This window comes from Chiloscyllium plagiosum, unplaced genomic scaffold (assembly GCF_037043375.1).
Source record: "Chiloscyllium plagiosum isolate Xiang-an unplaced genomic scaffold, Cpla_swu_hap1 HiC_scaffold_34, whole genome shotgun sequence".
Lineage (NCBI taxonomy): Eukaryota > Metazoa > Chordata > Chondrichthyes > Orectolobiformes > Hemiscylliidae > Chiloscyllium > Chiloscyllium plagiosum.
Genome location: NW_028270172.1, coordinates 42899499 through 42921783, shown reverse-complemented (window position 1 = coordinate 42921783; position 22285 = coordinate 42899499). Strand labels below are relative to the sequence as shown.

The 22285-nt window shown below is 42.1% G+C and overlaps 1 protein-coding gene across 1 annotated transcript in view; it reads right to left on the bottom strand.

Annotated features, from left to right (window-relative positions):
- LOC122564357 (uncharacterized) overlaps nt 1-6622 on the bottom strand; it is a 35239-nt gene extending 28617 nt beyond the window's left edge. Inside the window, exons 1-2 of the mRNA XM_087978438.1 lie at nt 6593-6622; nt 3691-4070 (exon numbers count right to left, since the gene is read on the bottom strand). Coding sequence (XP_087834564.1) covers nt 3691-4070; nt 6593-6622 — 410 coding nt within the window. The remainder of the gene's footprint in view (nt 1-3690; nt 4071-6592) is intronic.
- Nucleotides 6623-22285: the final 15663 nt, after the last annotated feature.

The following is a 22285-nucleotide window of genomic DNA, read 5'->3' as shown; positions in this document are numbered from 1 at the left end:
ATTCCTTTTCCTGTCCATAAGACCATATGACATAGGAGCAGAAATTAGACCATTCAGCCCATCGCGTTTGCTCCACCACTCAATCATGGTTGATACGTTTCTCAACCCCATTCTCCGGCTTTCTCCCCATAACCCTTGACCCCCTTGACATCAAGACCCTATCTATCTCTGTCTTAAATATACTCAATGATCTGACCTCCACAGCCTTCTGTGGCAGTGAATTCCATAGATTCACACTCTCTGGCTAAAGAAGTTTCTCCTTATCTCCATTATAAAAGGCTGTGCCCTCGGGTCCTAATCTCTCCTACCAGTAGAAACAACTTCCCAACATCCACTCTATTCAGCCATTCGGTATTCTACAAGTTTCAGGTAGATTCTCCCTCGTCCTTCCAAACTCCATTGCGTATAGAGCCAGAGTCCTCAAACATTCCTCATGTGTTAAGCTTTTCATTCCTGGGACCATTCTCCTGAACCTCCTCTGAATATGCTCCAGAGCCAGTACATCTTCCTGAGAAATGGAACCCCAAACTACATACAATACTCCAAATGTGGCCTGACCAGAGCCTTAGTGAGCCCCAGAAGTACATCCCTGTCTTTCCAGTCAAGTCCTCTCAAACGAAGTGCCATCATTGCATTTGCCTTCCTACTGACTCAATCCTCAAGTTTACTTAAAAGAATCCTGAACTAGAACTCCCAATTCTCTTTGCACTTCAGATTTCTGAATTTTTTCCCTGTTTAGAAAATAGTCCATGCCTCTAATCTTCCTACCAACGCGCATGACCTCAAACTTTCCCAGGTTTTACTCCATATGCCACTTCTTTGTCCACTCCCTTGTCCAAATCTTCTGCAGTCTCCCCATCTCCTCAATGCTGCCGGGCCCTCTACCTACTTTTGTATTGTCTGCAAACTTAGCCAGTATGCCCTCAGTTCCTTCAACTAGATCATTAATGCATAAAATGAAAAGTTGTAGTCCCAATGCTGAGCCTTGTGGAACACCACTTGTCACTTGCTGCCATCCTGAGAAAGATGTTTTTATCCCCACTCTCTGCTTCCTGCCAGACAGCCAGGCTTCTATTTTTGTTCGAACCTTGCCTCTAACACCATGAGCCCTTACCTTACTCAGCCTACTGTGTGGCACCTTGTCAAAGGCCTTCTTGAAGTCCAAATAGATATATCCATTTGCTTTCCTTGGTCTAACATGCTTGTTACTTCCTCAAAGTATTCAAGCAAATTTGTCAGGCATGACCTTCCCTTGATGAAACCATGCTGACTTTGCCCTATTTTACCATGCACTTCCTAGTATTCAGAAATCTCATCCTTCACAATGGACTCCCAGATCTCATCCATGACCAAGGCTAGGCTAATCAGTCTGTAATTTTCTATCTTTTGCCTTATTTCCTTCTGAACTTGGAGTGTCACATTAGTGAATTTCCAGTCTTCTGGGACCCTCCCTGACTCAAGTGATTCCTGAAAGATCACCACTATCTCTTCAGCTATCTCCCTTAAAACTCTGGAGTATAGTCCATCTGGTCCAGGAGATTTATTCACCTTAGGCTATTCAGTTTTTCAAGCACCTTGCTCCTTTGTGATGGCCACCATACTCAGCACTGTCAGGAGTGTGATTTGTAATATATTATGATTACACAATATATTTTTAAAAAGTGTATCTCATGTAGGAATTCATAATTGACCAACAAAACCTTTAAGAAATGCTGACAGCAGTTGTTCTCAGAGATAATAAATAACTGTGAATGCAGATTTTCAGCATTTGTTTAAAAACAGAATGATGGGCTGGATTATTCGCTGAGTCAAACTGTTTGCAGTGTAAATGCCAGGAGTGGGTTTGGGCTTCGCCAGCCTATCCTGCTTTTTCAGCCAACATGCCTCTTTCCAAGAAGATGTCTCAGAGTTGCCAGCCAATCAAGGCCAGGAGCTCTACAGTGTTGGAGGTGTCATGCAATTGGTGGGTATTACCAGTACTGCAGCTAGGCCACCAAGAAAATGTTCAATAATGCATCTTGACCTCCAATGATTTCAGGCAGGCCCTTGCGATGATCGGGGGTGGGGTTGGGGGTGTGGGGTAATGGGTGGAAAGATCTTCTTTAATAACCAATGGGAGAAAGCTGGATGTGGGGTGAGAAAACTGTCTTTGGTGGAATGGCCTCCATTTGGCAGCAGAGACCAGGAAAGAAAGCACCTTTCCTTTCACCTCCAACAACGAGCAGGGTTGAAGTTGCCAAGCTGCAATTTGAGCAACAGGTCTTTTCTTTCATTTGGCGCAGTGGCTGGATGAGGCTCTTATGAGTATAAACTGCTCACTTAATTGGACTCTGAGCAGGAAAGCTGATATCAAACCTTACAGTCCAGAGTTCAATCAAACAACACTACTCACTTCAGAAGTTGCATCCTGGAAGGGCATTAAATTCTGCCCATAGGTTGATCAGAGAGCCACAGAATTGTTATGAATAGAAGGAGGCTTTTTCGCCCATTGAATCTGGACCAGCTCGCTGATTGAGAATTAGGACTTTGAAAAAGGCAAGAGAATAGCACTGTGACTTCATTTATTGTTTCTGTTTAAATAATCATTTTAAACCTTGCTTCAATGCCTCCTTTGAACCTGACCACACTTCCAGACAATGCATTTCATACCCTCTAACTATTTACTGTATAAAAAACCTTTTTCTGACATCACATTTGATTCTTTTGTAAATTACATTAAATTTGTGCCCTCTCATTTTGATCCTTCTAGCAGTAGAAAATTTCTCCCTATTGACATTTGTGATTTTGAAAACTTTGATTAAATCTTGTCTAAGCCTTCTCTTGTCCAAGGAAAACGATTCCAATTTCTCCAGTCTTTTTTCATAAACCACGTTTTTCACCCTGCAACCATCCTTGTAAACCTGTCCTGCACACTTTCTAACGTATTTACATCCTTCCTGAAGCCTGATGCCCAGAACTATAGACAGTATTCCAATCCAAGTCTGACCTGTGTCTTTTCGAACTTCAGCATTATTTGCTGTAAACTGGAGACTAGAGAGTGCAAAGTAGGATTACCCATTCTTACAGTGCTTCTTCCTTTGCCTATAAATTGGATACACAAGAAATGAGTGAAATTAAGTAATTCCTACAGGGTGAAAATGTGAAAAAAAGCCAAAGAAGCACCTCCTTCATCTAACTCCATCAATTCACCAAACTCCCAGCATTTCGTTCAAGTTGCACTGAGGTGCTATATGTAATAATTCTGAAATTGAACAGATAGCTGAGCCCCTGTTACTGAAAGAAAATTCAAACTAGCTTCCTCAATTTACTAACCTAGCTATCCTACAGTGATAACTTGCATACATCTACTTAGGCCCTGGTCTGCAAATCTGCGGAATAACTTTTAGCTAAATATTAGATATAAGCGAGTTTAGATTTTTAGAAAGAGATTAAAGTCCCTCAATTCAGCAACTCCAGCACACTGATCTAGTCATTCAAACAGTCAGTAAATGCAGTTAGTCTATCTGACAGCGTGTTTCTGTGGTGCATAATTTTATGATTTGAACCTCTGTTTACTCTGATTATTATATGTTAATTTGAATGTTTAATACCACATGCTGTATTCCTTCCTTGGTTTTAAAGTTCAAAGTTATAGATTCCAAGTCATCATCTGTTTTGCCAAAATAGTTTACATTTTCAGCCCTATCTTACCTTCCAATATATTCCTGGCAGAATGCCAACATCAAAGCCATGCCCATTTCAGCAGTAGCATTGTCCACCACATGAGGAGTGTTGGCCACCTTCACCCCAGAATTGTTGATCAGAGGTAAGTCGAGATGGTCCACACCAACTGCATAATTTGTGATGGCCTTCAAATGAGGTAGAGATTTCAGAAGCTTTTCATCTATTATGGGATAGTGTTTCCAATCAAAAATAAACTGGATTTTCTCAGCAAGTTCTTTTTCATTTTTCAGGAATTCTTCATAGTAGATGATGTTGAAATGTTTCTTGGTGAGTTCTGCAAACCTTTCTGGAATACCTTCAGTTTCATGAAGCGCATAAGCTAAAACGTGAGGCTGATTGTTCATTGTCTGTGGAAGAGCAGAAATGAAAAAGCATTATTCTGTAAATTTGTTGCTACATTTTCTTCTCATAATCCTTCACTTCTGATGCACCATGTAGGCAAACACCAGGGATAGAGTTAAAATGGATTGAGCCACCAACATGTAGAAACCTCCTGGGTCACACACACACAGGTTTGGAGACAAGTCAAAGGGCAGAATTGGAAATTTGCAACTCTGGTTGGCACAATTCCACCCTCAAGCACTCTTGCCAGAGGCAGCACTATTGTCACAGAGGTCTTCCATTTTTAAAAATATTGGACAGATTCTGAGAGCGCCTGCATCTTGAGCCAACCTCACACTCTCCCATCTACCTCAACAACTCCACCTCAGCTGGTGGAACTTCTATTTTCCACTGTTGCAAGCCTCCCTAAAGGCTTTCCTGTCTTGGGAGCCCACCCATCGTCTTTCACAAGATATTGAATTTGAAGGCAGCCTATTCATTAGCCTCCTAGAAGATTGCAACTGTCCAGTACCCCTGACCTGAACAGGGTTGGGGGCCAGAAATGGACTCTATTCATGAAACTTTCCAAAAGGCAGGTGATTCCGTCCAACATGTGTTATTTGGTGACTGATTTGTTGAATTCATGACACATGAAGTGAGTCAGCTCAGGGCAAATCCTTCTCTGTGATGGAAAAATTCTTTCCCACAATATACTGTCCAACGAGTGTCTGGATTAACTAACTAATCCTGCAAAGTAAATTAGTTTTACTACCATTTTAATTTCACTGCTTTGTTCATTCAGTTTATTTCGACTTCTATTTAGTGTACGTACATTTTCTGTTTTCTTAACGCTATACAGGGCAAGGGGGGAAAGAAGTAACTTTCGAACAGAACCACAAGGTGGAGATTCGAAGAAAAATGAAAACCAATTTTTTAAAAAATTCAATGATTTTTCTCCAGGCTGGTTGGAATGGCTTTATGAGATTCATTTTTAATTCCAGGATAATGCTGGAGGATTGATGTTCTGCACAAATTTGGATTTTTAAAATGAAACTTTAGAAAAATGAAAGGAAACAGCACACCTGATCCATGGTGCAAGTCACTTCACACCACAGCAACAGTTTGATTTCTGTTGTTTTGTAGCTTTGCTGGCTGTTCTCTGCTGTTAATGGATTTACAATCTATCCGGCAACTGCAATAATGAAACCATCAAATCTCAGAAATTATGAAAGTTAAATAAATAAAGCCAGTAATGTGTGAAATTAAGCAGCCACATTGTGAGCTGATAGTGATCTAAGTTTTAATTGCATCCCAACCATATTCGCCACAGGGAGAGGACATGTTCTGGTGGTGGTGGAGAGACTGCTGAATTGTTGCTACTAATTTCTGCCTTGCTGCAATCAGCTGCCAGGTTTATGGTCTTTGAAAGAGGAGATAAATTGAGGAAAATCAAAGCATTTATTTGTTTCAATGGTTTCTATCGAGATCGGCTATTTAAGTGGCACTCAGAGGAATGTTTGGGAAGCGTGAAGTAAAGATTGTGCTTAAACTTGTAGTTGCAATAAAATGAAGTTGAACTGGATCTCTATGGATGGTTCATCTCTCTGGTACACTATCCATCCTTAATTGGAACCCTCCAATCCTAGCAATATGCTTGTAAATCTTTTCTGCACCTTTTCAAGCTTAATAGCATCTCTCCCACAGTAGGGAGACCAGAATCGAACACAGTATTCCAAAAGTGGCCTAACCAACATCTGTACAATGAATAATAAAATTCTCTTGTACACACTTAACAAATTCCTTGCCACCCAAGCCCTTAACACTATGGCTGACCCAGTCTATGTTTGGAACCTTAAAATTCCCTACCATTACAACCCTATTATTCTGGGAGAAAGTGAGGTCTGCAGATGCTGGAGATCAAAGTTGAAACTTTATTGCTGGAACAGCACAGCAGGTCAGGCAGCATCTAGGGAACAGGAGATTCGACGTTTCGGGCACAGGCCCTTGATTCCTGAAGAAGGGCCTGTGCCCGAAACGTCGAATCTCCTGTTCCCTAGATGCTGCCTGACCTGCTGTGCTGTTCCAGCAATAAAGTTTCAACCCTATTATTCTCACAGATATCTAACATCTCCTTACAAATTTGCTTCTCAATTTCCTGCTGATTATTGGGGGCCTTTAGTACACCGTGGTAAGTGATCATCCCTTTCTTATTTCTCAGTTCCACACAAATAATGTACTTCCAGGAATATGCTCCCTAAGTATAGTTGTAATGTTATCTCAAACTAAAACAACACTCCCCTTTTTCTCTTGCCACCTTTCTATCCTTCCTGCATGGAAAGCTGCCACCATGCCATTCCCTGAGCCACATTTCTGTAATTGCTATGATATCCCAGTTCCATGTTCCCAACCATGCCCTGAATTAATCTGCGTTACCTGTCAGGCCTCTTGCATTTTAGTTTATCAGTCTTACCTCATTCTCTGCCTTGCTCTTACTTACCTTGACTACTTGACTTGCTCCTCTTCTCAGCTGAACCAGTCTCAGACTTACCTTTCTTCTGACTATCTCTTTCGGTCCCATCCCCTTATTGGTTTAAAGCCTTCTGAGTAGTGCTAAACCTCTCACTGGGACATTAGTCCTCTTCCAGTCCAGGTGCAAACCATCCTTCTGAAACAGGTCACTTCTATCCCAGAAGAGATTCCAATGATCTAAAAATGTAAAAGCCTGCCTTTTGCACCAGTTCCTCAACAATGCATTCATCTGCTCTATCCTCCTTGTCCTACCTAAAAAGAGAGCTCAGAAGAGCCAGGAGGAGACATGAGAAGTTGTTGGCGGATAGGATCAGGGTTAACCTTAAGGCTTTCCATAGGTATGTCAGGCATAAAAGAATGACGAGAGTTAAATTAGGGCCAATCAAGGATAATAGTGGGAAGTTGTGTGTGGAGTCAGAGGAGATAGGGGAAGCACTAAATAAATATTTTTCGACAATGTTCACTATAGAAAATGAAAATGTTGGCGAGGAAGATACAGAGATACTTGCATCTAGACTAGAAGAGATTGAGGTTCACAATGAAGAGATATTAGAAATACTGCAGAGAGTGAAAATAGACAAGTCCCCTGGGCCGGATGGGATCTATCCTACGATCCTCTGGGAAGCAAGGGAAGAGATTGCCAAGCCTTTGGCATTGATCTTCAAATCATCATTGTCTACAGGAATAGTGCCTGAGGACTGCAGGATAGCAAATGTGGTTCCCTTGTTCAAAAAGGGTAGTAGAGACAACCCTGGTAATCACAGACCAGTGAGTCTCACTTCAGTTGTTGGTAAAGTGTTGGAAAAGGTTATAAGAGATAGGATTTATAACCATCTGGAAAAGAATAATCTGATCAGGGACAGTCAGCACGGTTTTGTGAAGGTAGGTTGTGCCTAACGAATCTTATTGACTTTTTTGACAAAGTGACCAAACAGGTAGATGAGGGTAAACCGGTTGATATGGTGTATATGGATTTCAGCAAGGCATTCGATAAGGTTCCCCACAGTAGGCTATTATACAAAATGCGGAGGAATGGGATTGTGGGAGACATAGCAGTTTGGATCAGTAATTGGCTTGCTGAAAGAAAACACAGGGTTGTAGTTGATGGAACATGTTCATCTTGGTGTCCAGTTACTAGCGGTGTACCGCAAGGGTCGGTGTTGCGTCCAATACTGTTCGTCATTTTTATAAATGACCTGGATGAAGGCTTAGAAGGGTGGGTTAGTAAATTTGCGGACGACACTAAGGTCGGTGGAGTTGTGGATAGTGACGAAGGACATAGTAAGTTGCAGAGAGACATAGATAGGATGCAGAGCTGGGCTGAAAGATATAGAAGGTTACAGAGAGACATAGATAGGATGCAGAGTTGGGCTGAGAGGTGGCAAATGGAGTTTAATGCGGACAAGTGTGAGGTGATACACTTTGGATGGAGTAATCGGAATGCAAAGTACTGGGCTAATGGTAAGATTCTTGGGAGTGCAGATGAGCAAAGAGATCTCGGTGTCCATATACACAGATCCCTGAAAGTTGCCACTCAGATTGACAGGGTTGTTAAGAAGACATACAGTGTTTTGGCCTTTATTAATAGAGGGATTGAGTTCCGGAACCATGAGGTTATGCTGCAGCTGTACAAACCTCTGGTACGGCCACGCTTGGAGTATTGTGTACAGTTCTGGTCACCGCATTATAAGAAGGATGTGGAAGCTTTGGAAAGGGTGCAGAGATTTACTAGGATGTTGCCTAGTATGGAAGGAATGTTTTATGAGGAAAGGCTGAGGGCCTTGAGGCTGTTTTCGTTAGAGAGAAGAAGGTTGAGAGGTGACTTAATAGAGACATACAAGATAATCAGAGGATTAGATAGGGTGGACAGGGAGAGCCTTTTTCCAAGTATGGGAATGGCAAACACAAGGGGACACAACTTTAAAGTGAGGGGAGATAGGTATAAGACGGATGTCAGAGGTAGTTTCATTACTTAGAGAGTAGTAAGGGTATGGAATGCTTTGCCTGCAACGGTAGTAGATTCGCCAAGTTTAAGTGCATTTAAGTTGTCATTGGACAGGCATATGGACGTACATGGAATAGTGTAGGTGGGATAGGCTTCAGATTCGTATGACAGGGCGGCGCAACATCGAGGGCCAAAAGGCCTGTACTGCGCTGTAATGTTCTATGTTCTATGTGCTCTCACGAGTATGTGTCACTGTGAGAAATCCAGATGTTACTATCTTTTGAGGACCTTTTTAAGCTCCTGCCTAGTTTCATGTATTCTCCCTTAAGAACCTAGTTGCTTTCACTTTCCATGTTGACACCACTGTGTACAATGTCTTCCTGCTAGTCATGCTCCCTTTTGAGAATATTTTGCACCCTCTCCAAGACATCTTTGATCCTGGCACCAGGGAGACAACACATTTCTTTTTATCATGTTGTTGGCCGCAGAAACTTCTATCTGTGCCTCCAACTAGATAGTGTTGCAAAATAAAAAAGAATAAGAGGACATAGATTTAAAGTGAAGTGCAAATGAAACAAGCGAGGTGGGAAAAATCTTTATTGCACAGTGAGAATTCATAGAGTAATATAGAATAGAGACAGACCCATCAGTCCAACTTGTTTGTGCTGACCAGACATCCCAATCTGATCTAGTCCTATTTGCCAGCAGTTGGTCCATATTCCTGTAAATCCTGCCTGTTCGTATACCCATTTTTGCAGTGGTCATGAAAGCTAAGACTATGTACTGTGCAGGATCCTTCATTTCAATCTCCCTCCACAGCCACCACTGTGGTTAATTAGTTAATTGTGAATCAACAATAATACTACCTACTGTATGCATTTGTTATTCAGTGGTACCTACACAATCAGACTTTGTCATCTCCTATAGCACAGACCCACAAGCAAAAACACATTTCTGACTGAACTCCAATCCTCATGTTCCAGAATGCGGAGCAACCACAGCATCCGAGCTTCACCACTCAGTAGTTTCTTCCATTCATGCCAAGTCATTAGTTATTAACAATTCACTCATCCCCCTCTACCTGCAACAAAATCAAAACAGTTGTTTGGTCACCTAAAATACAATCCGTATTACACCCTTGATCATGAAGGGGAGAGACAGGGTAGATAGAGATAAGCTTTCTCCCAGGGTGAATGATTCAATAATGAGAGGTCATGGTTTCAAGGTGACAGGTGAAAAGTTTAAGAGGGATACATGCCGCAAGTACTTTACACAGAGGATGGTAGGTGCCTGGAACGCGTTGCCAGCAGAGGTAGTAGAGGTAGGCATGGTAGATTCATTTAAGATGCGTCTAGACAGATGCATGAGTAGGTGAGGAGCAAAGGGATACAGATGCTTAAGAATTGGGCGATAGGTTTAGTTAGTGGATTTGGATCAGCTCAGGCTTGGAGGGCCAAAGGGCCTGTTCCTAGGCTGTAAAGTTTCTTTGTTCTTTGCTGATAATAAAAATGTTCGCACACAATTTGAGGATGTAGTCCATACAACTCCAAAGAAGTCACCACTGACTGGGAGAAACAGTGTCCAACAATTCGGAACAGCTTTTCAAGAAGAAATTTCCTAGCTCAAAGATCCAGGATACTATTAAGAACAAAAAAAAACCCTGTTCTCAAGAACTCAGATTCTATTTTTGTTTTGAAAAACATGAGTACCACCTCCAAGAGGATATCTGACCTCTGAAGAAAATTCACGTGATTAATGGTCTCCAGTAAACCAACACCTGTTTTCAGCAGGAACTACTTTCAGTGAAGAAAATCCAAAGCGAGAAAAGGCATTCATTTTAAAGGGCTTGGACCTTGTTCTATCATAAACAGAATCAAAGTCAACAGTCTTCGACACTTAGACCTACCAATCTTCGAAACTGGAACAGAACCAGTTCTAGGAAATAGAGATAATACTAGACAAAGTTTGTGAGAAGATTTGTAGCTCGGGTGCTCGTTGCTGTGGTTCTGTTTGCCGAGCTGGAAATTTTTGTTGCAAACGTTTCGCCCCCTGTCTAGGTGACATCCTCAGTGCTTGGGAGCCTCTTGTGAAGCGCTTCTGTGGTGTTTCCTCTGGCATTTATAGTGGCCTGTCCCTGCCGCTTCCGGTTGTCAGTTTCAGCTGTCCGCTGTAGTGGCCAGTATATTGGGTCCAGGTCGATGTGTTTGTTGGTGGAGTTTGTGGATGAGTGCCATGCTTCTAGGAATTCCCTGGCTGTTCTTTGTTTGGCTTGCCCTATAATGGTATTGTTCTCCCAGTCAAATTCATGTTGCTTGTCGTCTGCGTGTGTGGCTACTAGGGATAGCTGGTAGTGTCGTTTCGTGGCTAGTTGATGTTCGTGGATGCGGATCGTTAGCTGTCTTCCTCTTTGTCCTATATAGTGTTTTAGATTTTCTCCTGAGGAGTAAAACCTATCAAGACCTCCATCACTTGTAATAATGTCTATTTTATGTAATTTAGATGATCTCATGCAATAAACTACAACTTGTTAAAACAAGAGCTTCTTTCCATGAATGTTTTTACTCACACTGTTATAGATCAAACCAAAGCCCTTCAAAATATATTAAGAGGATAGCCCAAAACACTTTAAAGGCAAGTGCCAGGTGTTGTGTTCTGGATTCAGTTCCAGTCTTAAAGCAAAACACACTTTATGCAGACACAGAGTTAAATTGTAAAAACAGATAGAAGAAATTGGGAATAACTTAATTCAATTGGAAAACTTAACAGAATAATAAATTGTTTAACGACTAAACAGTAACTCTTCCAAAAATGTAACATCCTGTGAATACATCCTTGGCAAAGACAAATTAAGTAAAATAGGTTGTCTCATAGGCAAATCTCCAGTTCAGGAGGAAAAAACATCAAGAGAATGTGTGTGTTTGGGCTACCCTCTTAATATATTTTGTGAGTAAGAGAGAGGGAGGGAGTAGCAGGGAGAGATGTACTGCAGGTTCTAAACCCATCTTCAAGACCCCAGCAACTGCTATCACTTAAAACTAAAAATCCTGGTTCTGTGGGTGCATGACTCCACCCACTCAGACTGGTTGTATTGTCCCAGTCTTAGAAAAGAACCCCAAGGCTTCACAAATTGTTACTTTATGGGCTTTGAAGCATACCGGTTAACACCCCTGTTACAACCTTCAGTAAAAAAAAAGACAAAGTAGACCTCTCAAAACCATTGTGTCATCACACCTTTTTCTTGCCAACCTTGTCTTTAATTCATTTCTTACCCAAAGATTATCCATTCCTAAAAGTGATTTCCCTGGTCCACCAGTTTTGTGAGATGCTCTCCTGATTCAACAAAACTTGTGGATAAATACTGTTCCTCCTGCTCATCACCAGCGATTTTTAGATGGTAAAGTCGATTGAAGCTCAGCTGCACACTGTTCTTCCTCAGCTGCTATCAAAGCAGGCAGGCACCTTTGTGATATTGCTACAAAGAAGGATGTTGCTGGGAGATGAGAAAGGCATAAATGTTTTGACTCTTGCAAGGGGTAACCCGTGTCATTCTCATTGTGCAACTGCAGAAGTTTTGTGATTCCTTGAAAGCCCCTATTAACTTTGTCAACCAATTTATCCAAGGACATGATTTCTCACCAAAATGAAGCCCAAAACTTACATTTCCACCACTTGAGCTTCTACCAAAGCTGGGAAAGTGAGTAAAATTGAATCTTCCTGTGAAAGATCAGCTGCAGCATCCTTGGAGCTGGTCAGATTCTTCAGGGCAGAATGCAAACTCATGGAAATTACACCATGCAAATTAGAAAATGACTCAAACTTTGCAACATGGTGCTGAAATTTGTTGACAGGAATCCCAGTAACTTGTCTGCTTTGTTAGGTAAGTAGCTTGCATTTTTATATAAAACTGAAATCCATCTCTGTCCTGCTCAGCATAACTGGAAAATAATGTAATCCTCTCTCTGCTGAGTTCATTCTCAGTATCTCGTCCATGCCGACAATGATGCTTGAGATAAAATATTTGGACAGGAGGTTTTTTTTTCCTTCAAGTACCTTCTTAAACAGAATTCAGATGCTAACAAGGCCTTCATGGAAAAGAGACTGAACATCGGCAGGTTGGTCTTGAGAGTGTTACTGGCTGAATATTTGCTGAGTGAATGAGGTGTAACAAGTAATGTGTAGATCCCTTGCTCAAATAAAAGCAGTTCTTTCACTGTTCCCAATACTCATTCTGTTTTTTTGGGCCTTAAAGATTCTTTTGGAAGAGTTTTCCTCCCCTTCAACTATGTTTCAAATATATTAATGCGTTATTTTACACTGTGGTGCAGTTTATTCTGCTGAAGTAGAACTCTGTACCTCAGATGCAATTATGTCAAGTTATTTGGTTATTGAGAGAACATTATGATTTTTTTTTCCTGGGATCTTTAAAAATAGTGAAGTGCATAACAATTTTGGCTCTGAGCAAAGAATACCCAGCATTAAATAAAATGAATTTCCCCTTTTTACAAGAGTTTTCATCTCAAAAATGTGTAATATTTGGAATGCAATGCTTGGGGCGTGTTGATGTACTATTTCTAAGTTCCTAATTTTATTTGAAGGGAACTTGCCTTAAATGATGAGAGACATTGTAATTACATTGATGGGCAAACTTTTGCCCTGACTTGGAAAAACTCAACCTGTGCACTTTTGTGTCTTTTTGCACAAAGGTGTATTTGCTTGTAGTGTGTTTTATAGGTAATGATGAAGTGGGTGAGGAATGTTGTTTGGTAGGCGGGCCAGTTAGAGGTCTGGCTTTGTTTTTCCACACAATATTGTTTAAAGGCCACCTAAGCCTCACCTCATGCCCCTTCACCTCTCTGTCCAACGTCTGTGCAACCCCTCTATGCCTCAGTGCAAACCTCTACTCTGCCACATTTCCCCAGGAAACCCATGTCCTCTGCTATTCCCCCATGTCACCTCTGTCCCCATGTAATAGCGTCATATAGTTTTTTTTTTTACTGAAAGAGCCCTTTGGCCCATCAGGTCCACGTCATCAAACATCCATCTATTCTAATCCCATTTTCCTGAACTTGGCCCATCGTCTTGTATACTACGGTATTTCAAGTGTTCATCCAAATAGTTCTCAACTATCTTGAGGGTTCCTTGCCACCTCATATTATCTATGCCATCTCAGGCCACCTCTGTGCCCATCTTTCCTCCACCTCGTTTGTGCAGTTTTCAAGAATCTCTGCATCATTTGCTGTTCTTAGGAAGTATGTGACAGTAATAACAATTACTTTAACATTATAAACCTCTAACAATCTCAGAAAACCCTGAATTCAAATTCACTATCATTGATATGGACCAAAATAAAACTTAAGGAAAAAGAAAAATCCTGATCCTTTAAGTATCTATTAGATTTGTAAACAGACAAGAAATCACATTAAAAGATTCTGCAACTGTAAATTAATTCAGGTGACATACATATTCCAGAGGGATCCAATAAAGAGATGGATATGGCAGAGGACTTGCAGAAGAACCTATGAATAAATTGAAATATTCGTTGAGTGTTCAGAATGATGGACAAGAAATGAGGCCAATGGATTAGTAAAATGGCATGAAACAGTGGGAATAAGAAGCTGAGTGAAGATGAGAAAGTAAATCTGGAAATGACCTTACATTAGAAAACGATCACAAACTTGAGAAAGAAACCTCAATACCATAAGAATGAGGATGAAGGAACTTCAACAGGTCTAGAAATGCGAGTATAAGCTGCAACTTGAATCAATTAGATAAGAAATAAAGGCCACAGAAAAATCAGGAAACAGAACTAAAATCAGTACTCCTCACAATTATCAGAGTTTGGTGGCTGCCAATAAACTTGAGAATAGAGTAAATTTGATATTTGGACAGAGTTTGCAATTTATTCTGAGGCACTATTCATGGCAACCAACTTTGTCTGTTAGGGTATTTGTACTGAAGATGTTCTTTCAGGTTGGACTTTTAAATCTGTCGGGGAATGAATTTTTAGGGTTTTCAAGGATGACTGGATGAAACGGATGTTATAGTGGATTCTATTAAGGGAATCTATTAAAATTACTTGTGTTCAGTTATGATAGAGTAGTTTTTGTAAACATAATTCTTTGACTCTATGAGTCTTTATTTACTTGTGCTCGGCACTTTGTAAGCAGGGTTCTCCCTCCCATGGGTTCAAGGGTCTCTGAAAGGGGATATGGCTAAGTGTCTTATTAAATGGTGCACCTGGAATTTCAAGGGAAGTCATTCGCCTGTTAAAATGAAAAAAGTGCTTTCTAGCCTTAAGAGGGAAAAAGGGGTGATATCGCTTTGTTGTAGGAAACCCGTCTTGATGATGGGGAATACCTGAAGCTACAACAGGGGGGTTATGACCGGGTATTCTTTTCATCTTTCACTACTAAAAGTAGGGGAGTAGCAGTACTTATCCAGAAAAATCTTCCATTCACATTATTAGAGAAGGTGAAAGATGAGCAGGGATGGTTTGTGATACTTAAAGCCCTGATACATGGGGAGGAATATGGTATTTTAAATGTCTACTGTCCTCTGGTGCATCCCCTCAAATTTTTGATTAGTGCTTTCTCGAAGCTGAGTGCCCTTGGAACACGGCACATTATTATAGGGGAGGATTTTAATTGTCTTTTGGATGCAACAGTGGACAGGATGCCTTGTGGGCCACCAACTATTTCTTTGCAGCCCAAGCCGGTGACTGACGTATGTGAGGAGTTAGGGCTGGGAGGTCATTGGGAGGTCATGTTGCGGCTGTGCAGGACATTGGTTAGGCCACTGTTGAAATATTGCATGCAATTCTGGTCTCCTTCCTATCGGAAAGATGTTGTGAAACTTGAAAGGGTTCAGAAAGGATTTACAAGGATGTTGCCAAGTTTAGAGGATCTGAGCTGCAGGGAGAGGCTGAACAGGCTGGGGTTGTTTTCCCTGGAACATCGGAGGCTGAGGGGTGACCTTATAGAGGTTCACAAAATTATGAGGGGCATGGATAGGGTAATTAGACAAAGTATTTTCCCTGTGGTCGGGGAATCCAGAACTAGAGGGCATAGGTTTAGGGTGAGAGGGGAAAGATATAAAAGAGACCGAAGGGACAACATTTTCACGCAGAGGGTGGTACGTGTATGGAATGAGCTGCCAGAGGATGTGGTGGAGGCTGATACACTTGCAACATTTAAGAGGCATTTGGATGAGTATATGAATAGGAAGGGTTTAGAGGGCCAAGTGCTGGCAAATGGGACTAGATTGGGTTGGGATATCTGGTCGGCATGGACGGGTTGGACCGAAGGGACTATTTCCATGCTGTACATCTCTATGACGCTAAATGCAAGGCTATGGGGAAAAACTAGGAAATTGGCACGAGGTAATTATACTTGTTTAATGACCCAGTGCAAGCACAATAGTCCAAATAACTTGGGATTTGAGGTTTGTCCTCATTTCCCTGAAAACTGGTTGAATGTCAGGGTTTGGGGCTTGGCTTTGCCATTCCTCTCCCTTGTAAAATTGCTGTTTCTCACAACTATAAATGTTAATTGTTCTGTAAACTGTATTGTTTAATAAAATAGTCTAAATCACTTCCTTCTGTGGCATAACACTTCAGTGATTCTGCTCACCATCTACAAGGCAGAAGTCAAGATTATGATGGAATACTCCCCATTTTGCCTGGATGAGTGGAACTTCAACAATACTCAGGAAGCATGACAAAGCAGCCCCCTTGATTGGCACCACATCCAGAACTATTCACTCCCTCTACCACTGATGCTTCGTAGCAGTAGTGCCCTGTCTATAGATGCACTGCTGAAATTCATCAAGGTTCCTTGGATAGCACCTTCCAAACTCAACCATCTAGAAGGACAAGGGCAGCAGATACATGGGAACCCGCTATCTATACATTTCTCTCCAAGTCAGTCACCATCCTGACATGGAAATATCACTGTTCCTTCAGTGCCACAAATGCTGAAACTCCTTTCATAATGGCATTCTGGCTCTGCCTACACCGACTGGGCTATGGTAGTTAAAGAAGGTAGCTCACCATTTCGACAATTTGTCTTATGTGATGTGCAGTTGCATAATAGTTAATCACACATTTATGGAAACTGATCTTTTTGCACAATTAATAGTCATGCCTTGCAGCAAAACTTGCAAAGTGTAATAATTAGGTTGGGTCAGAGATTCAGAGAGAAAATACATGGATTTATTAAACAGCATTAATATTTTTAGTCAGTGTTCTTTTTGTAAATACATTTAGTCAGAGTATTTAGACCATGAAAAGGCAGCCTTTGATCCATACAGGACATCAAGCATTTAACGACTCTAATCCCACTTCCCAGCACTTGGCCCTTAGCCTTGTATGCTGTGAAGTTTCAAATATTTATCTTTCATTTGATTTATTTCACGTAGGTACATATGACAAAGTTTGTTTTGTGTGCAGCACAGGCAGATCATAACATACAAAGAGCATTGTATTTCTTGCACTATTCAATCACCCAAAGTTATGGCTACAAAAAAGGTTCACAAAGAAAGAGCAACACAGTTTAGTATGCCTTCCTTTATTGGTCAGAGCACTGAGTGTAGGAGTTGGGAGGTTAAGTTGCAGCTGTACAAGATGTTGCTTCGGGGACTTTGGAATACTGTGTGCAATTTTGGTCTCCCTCCTAGGATGTCGTGAAACTTGAAAGGATTGAGGAAAGATTTACAAGGGTTTTGGCAGGGTTAGGGAATTTGAACTATAGGGAGAGGCTGAATAGGCTGGGGCTGTTTTCCCTCCAGTGTCAGAGGCTGAGGGGTGATCTTATAGAGGTTTATAGGATTATGAAGTGTATGAATAGGGGAAATAGACAAGGTCTTTTACCTGGGGTGGGGGAAATCCAGAATTAGCAGGCATAAGTTTAGGGTGAGAGGAGAAGAATTTAAAAGGGAGCTTAGGGGCAACTTTTTCACACAGAGGGTTGATTGTTTGATAGAATCCCTATTGTGTGGAAACAGGCCCTTCAGTCAAACAAGTCCACATTGACCATCCAAAGAGTAATCTATCCTGACCCATTCAGATACCCTATTAGTCAGGGGTAATTGTAGAGTAACGAACCTAACCTACACATCTCTGAACACTATGGGCAATTTAGCATTGCCAATTCACCTGACCTGCACATCTTTGGACTGCGAGAGGAAACCATAACACACAGAGGAAACGCATGCAGACACGGGGGAGAATGTGCAAACCCTACACAGACAGCCACCAGAGGTTGGAATCGAACCCGGGTCCCTGGTGCTGTGAGGCAGTAGTGTTAACCACTGAGCCAGCATGCTGCCCCACCCCCCTTTATTTTTATAATTTAAGAAAGGGCAGTATGGCCCTCCGTTTAAAAGCACTACTTGATAGTCTGGGCTGAGTGTTTAAATGCTGCAGCCGGACTCACACCAGGGCAGTTTGCACCAAATCACGATTGGTGCATATATGGAATAAGCTGCCAGAGGAAATGGAGGAGGCTGGTACAATTCCAACATTTAAAAGGCATCTAGATTGATATATGAATTGGAAAGGATCTGGGCCAAATGGGACTAGAGATTAAGTGAGGATATCTGGTCGGTGCGGATGACTCAGACCAAAGGATCTGTTTTCATGCTGTACATCTCTTCCTCCCTCTACAAGGACACGATGGCTGGAGGAAGAGCGCTTCATCTTCCGCCTAGGAACCCTCCAACCACAAGGGATGAACTCAGATTTCTCCAGTTTCCTCATTTCCCCTCCCCACCTTGTCTCAGTCCCAACCCTCGAACTCAGCACCACCTTCCTAACCTGCAATTTTCTTCCTGACCTCTCCGCCCCCACCCCCACTCTGGCCTATCACCCTCACCTTAACCTCCTTCCACCTATCGCATTTCCAATGCCCCTCCCCCTAGTCCCTCCTCCCTACCTTTTATCTTAGCCTGCTTGGCACACTTTCCTCATTCCTGAAGAAGGGCTCATGACCAAAACGTCGATTCTCCTGCTTCTTGGATGCTGCCTGACCTGCTGCACTTTTCCAGCAACACATTTTCAGCTCTGATCTCCAACATCTGCAGTCCTCACTTTCTCCTAAACTTAGAGATAACCAATGTTCAAGAAATTAAGAGATTATTCCAAGTTGATTTTTCACTGATGCTGTTTTCTAAAATTGAGTGGAGAAGAGCTTTCAGTATCTTTGCTGTTTATCATTCTATATTGCTCTCAACCTTTATAAAACAAACCGTCCATACCTGGCAACATCCTGGTATATCTTTTCTTCACCGCTCCCAGCTTAATAATATCCTTCCTGTAACAGGGCAACCACAATTGGATACAGTACTCCAGAAGAGGCCTCACAAATATCCTGTACAACATTATGTAAAGGAGTCAGAATGTCATGTTAAAAGGTCTGAGCAACGAACGCTAGCATGCTAAATGCCTTTTTAACCACCCAGTATACACGTGATACAAACTTCAAAGAACTATGTACCTGAAACCCCTCGGTCCCACTGTTCGACAACACCACCCACTAAGAGAAATTGAGCTTTTGGTTAAGAAAAGAAGGAAGCATATGTCAGGTACAGACAGCAGAGATCAAAAGGAACCCACAGAGTATAAAGGTAGTAGGAGTATATTCCAATGGGAAGTCAGGAGGGCAAAAAAGGGGGCATGAGATAGCTTTGGATTCTATTTGCCAAACAAATATTAAAAATATATGAAGGACAAAAGGGCAACTAGGGAGAGAATAGGACCCCTCAAAGATCAGCAAGGCAGCCTATGTGTGGAACCACAGGAGATGGGGGAGATAATAAATGAGTATTTTGCATCAGTGTTTACTGTGAAAAAGGACATGGAAAACATAAAATGTGGTGAAATAGACAGTGACATCTTAGAAAATGTCCACCTTACAGTGGTGAAGGTGCTGGATGTCTTGAAATGCATAAGAGTGGATAAATCCCCAGGACCTGATCAGGTGTCCCTAGAACTCTGTGGGAAGCTAGGAAAGGAATTACTGGGCCCCTTAATGAGATATTTGTATCATAGATAGTCACAGGTAAAGTGCCGGAAGACTGGATGTTGGCTAACGTGGTGCCACTATTTAAGAAAGAGGGTAAGGAAAAGCCAGGGAACTGATGACCAGTGAGCCTGACACTGGTGATGGGCAAGTTGTTGGAGGGAATCCTGAGGGACAGGATTTACATGTATTTGTAAAGGCAAGGACTGATGAGGGATAGTCAACATGGCTTTGCGTGTGGGAAATTATGTCTCTCAAACTTGATTGAGTTTTTTGAAGTAGTAACAAAACGGATAGACAAGGGCAGAGCGATAGACGTGATCTATATCGACTTCACACAGGTGTTCAATAAAGGTGCCCCTTGGGAGACAGGTTAGCAAGGTTGGATCTCATGGAATACAGGCAGAATTAGCTATTTGGATACAGAATTGGCACGAAGGTCAGACAGTGGTGATGGAGGGTTGCTTTTCACATTGGAGGCCTCTGACCAGTGATGAGCCACAAGGATCGGTGCTGGGTCCATTGCTTTTCGTCATTTATACAAATGATTTGGATGTGATCATAGGAAGTACAGTTAGTAAGTTTGCAGATGGCACCAAATTGGATGTGTAGTAGACAGCGAAGGTTACATAGAACATAGAAAAGTACAGCACAGAACAGGCCCTTTGGCCCACGATGTTGTGCCGAGGTTTAATCCAAATATAAAATATAGTAACAACCTACGCACCCCTCAACTCACTGCTATCCACATGCATGTCCAGCAGTCACTTAAATGTCCCCAATGACTCTGCTTCCACCACCACAACTGGCAACACATTCCATGCATTCACAACTCTCTGCGTAAAGAACCTACCTCTGATGTCTCCTTTATCCCTTCCTCCTAATATCTTAAAACTATGCCTCCTTGTACCAGCCAATCCTGCCCTGGGGAAAAGTCTCTGGCTATTGACTATCTATTCCACTCATTATCTTGTATGCCTCAATCAAGTCTCCTCTCTTCCTCCTCCTCTCCAGAGAGAAAAGTCCAAGCTTATTCAACCTTTCTTCATAAGGCAAGCCCTCCAGTCCAGGCAGCATCCTGGTAGACCTTCTTTGCACCCTCTCCAAAGCCTCTGTAATAGGGCGGCCAGAACTGGACACAATATTCCAAGTGTGGTCTCACCAGGGACTTGTACAGCTGCAGCAAAACCTCATGGCTCTTAAACTCGATCTCCTTGTCAATGAAAGCCAAAACACCATATGCTTTCTTAACAACCTTATCCACTTTGGTGCCAACTTTGAGGGATCTATGTACTCACACATGAAGATCCCTCTGTTCCTCCACACTGCCAAGAATCTTGTCTTTAATCCTATATTCAGCATTTGAGTTCAACCTTCCAAAATGCATCACTTCGCATTTATCCAGGTTGAACTCCATCTGCCATTTCTCAGCCCAGCTCTGCATCCTGTCAATGTCGCACTGCAACCTGCAGTAGCCCTCTATAATATAGACGACACCTCCAACCTTTGTGTTATCTGCACATTTACTAACCTACCCCTCAACCCCCTCAAAGTCATTTATAAAAACTACAAAGAGTTGAGGCCGAAGAACAGAGGCCTGCGGGACCCCACTCAACACTGACCTGCAGGCAGAATACTTCCCATCTACAAACAAACACTCTCTGCCTTCTGTCAGCCAGCCAATTCTGAATCCAAATAGCCAAATCTCAGTGTATCTCATACTTTATGAATGAGCTACCATGGGGAACCTTATCAAATGCCTTGCTGAAGTCCACATACACCACATCCACTGCTCGGCCAGTCTTGACACCTCCTCAAAAAACTCAATAAGATTTGTGAGGCATGACCTGCCCCTCACAAAGCCATGCTGACAGCCTTTAAATCACACTCTGCTTTGCCAAATAATCATAAATCCTGTCACTCAGAATTCTTTTCAAAACTTGGCTAACCACAGGTGTAAGACTAACTGGTCTGTAATTGCCAGGGATTTCCCTATTACTCTCCTTGAAAAGAGGAACAACATTTGCATCCTTCCAATCTTCTGGTACTACTCCCATGGAGAATGATGAGGCAAATAACGTCGCCAACAGCTCAGCAACCTCCTTTCTCACTTCCTGGAGCAGCCTAGGATAAATCTGGTCTGGCCCTGGGGACTTTTCAATCTTAACGTTTTCCCAAATTTCCAGCACATCAACTTAATCAATCTTGATCTGGTCAAGACTGTATCCCAGCTCCTCAAAGTTTTCATTCACAACAAGTTCCCTTTCCTTGGTGAAAACCAAAGCAAAAAACTCATTTAGGGCTGAGGGCAGCACAGTGGCTCAGTGGTTAGCACTGCTGCCTCACAGCACCAGGGTCCTAGGTTCGATTCCAGCCTCGGGCGACTGTCTGTGTGGAGTTTGCACATTCTCCCCGTGTCTGCATGGGTTTGCTCCAGTTTCCTCCCACAGTCCAAAGATGTGCGGGTCAGGTGAATTGGCCATGCTAAATTGCCTGTAGTGTTAGGCACATTAGTCAGAGGGAAATGGGTCTGGGTGAGTTACTCTTTAGAGGGTCGGTGTGGACTGGTTGGGCCGAAGGGCCTGTTTCCATACTGTAGGGAATTTAATCTAATCTATCTGCTCAGACTCCACACACAAGTTCACTCTGCTATCCCTGATCAGCTCTACCTTCTCCCTGATCATTCTCTTATTCCTCACATATGAGTAAAATGTTTTTGGTTCTCCCTAATCCTTCTTGCAAAGCCTTTTTC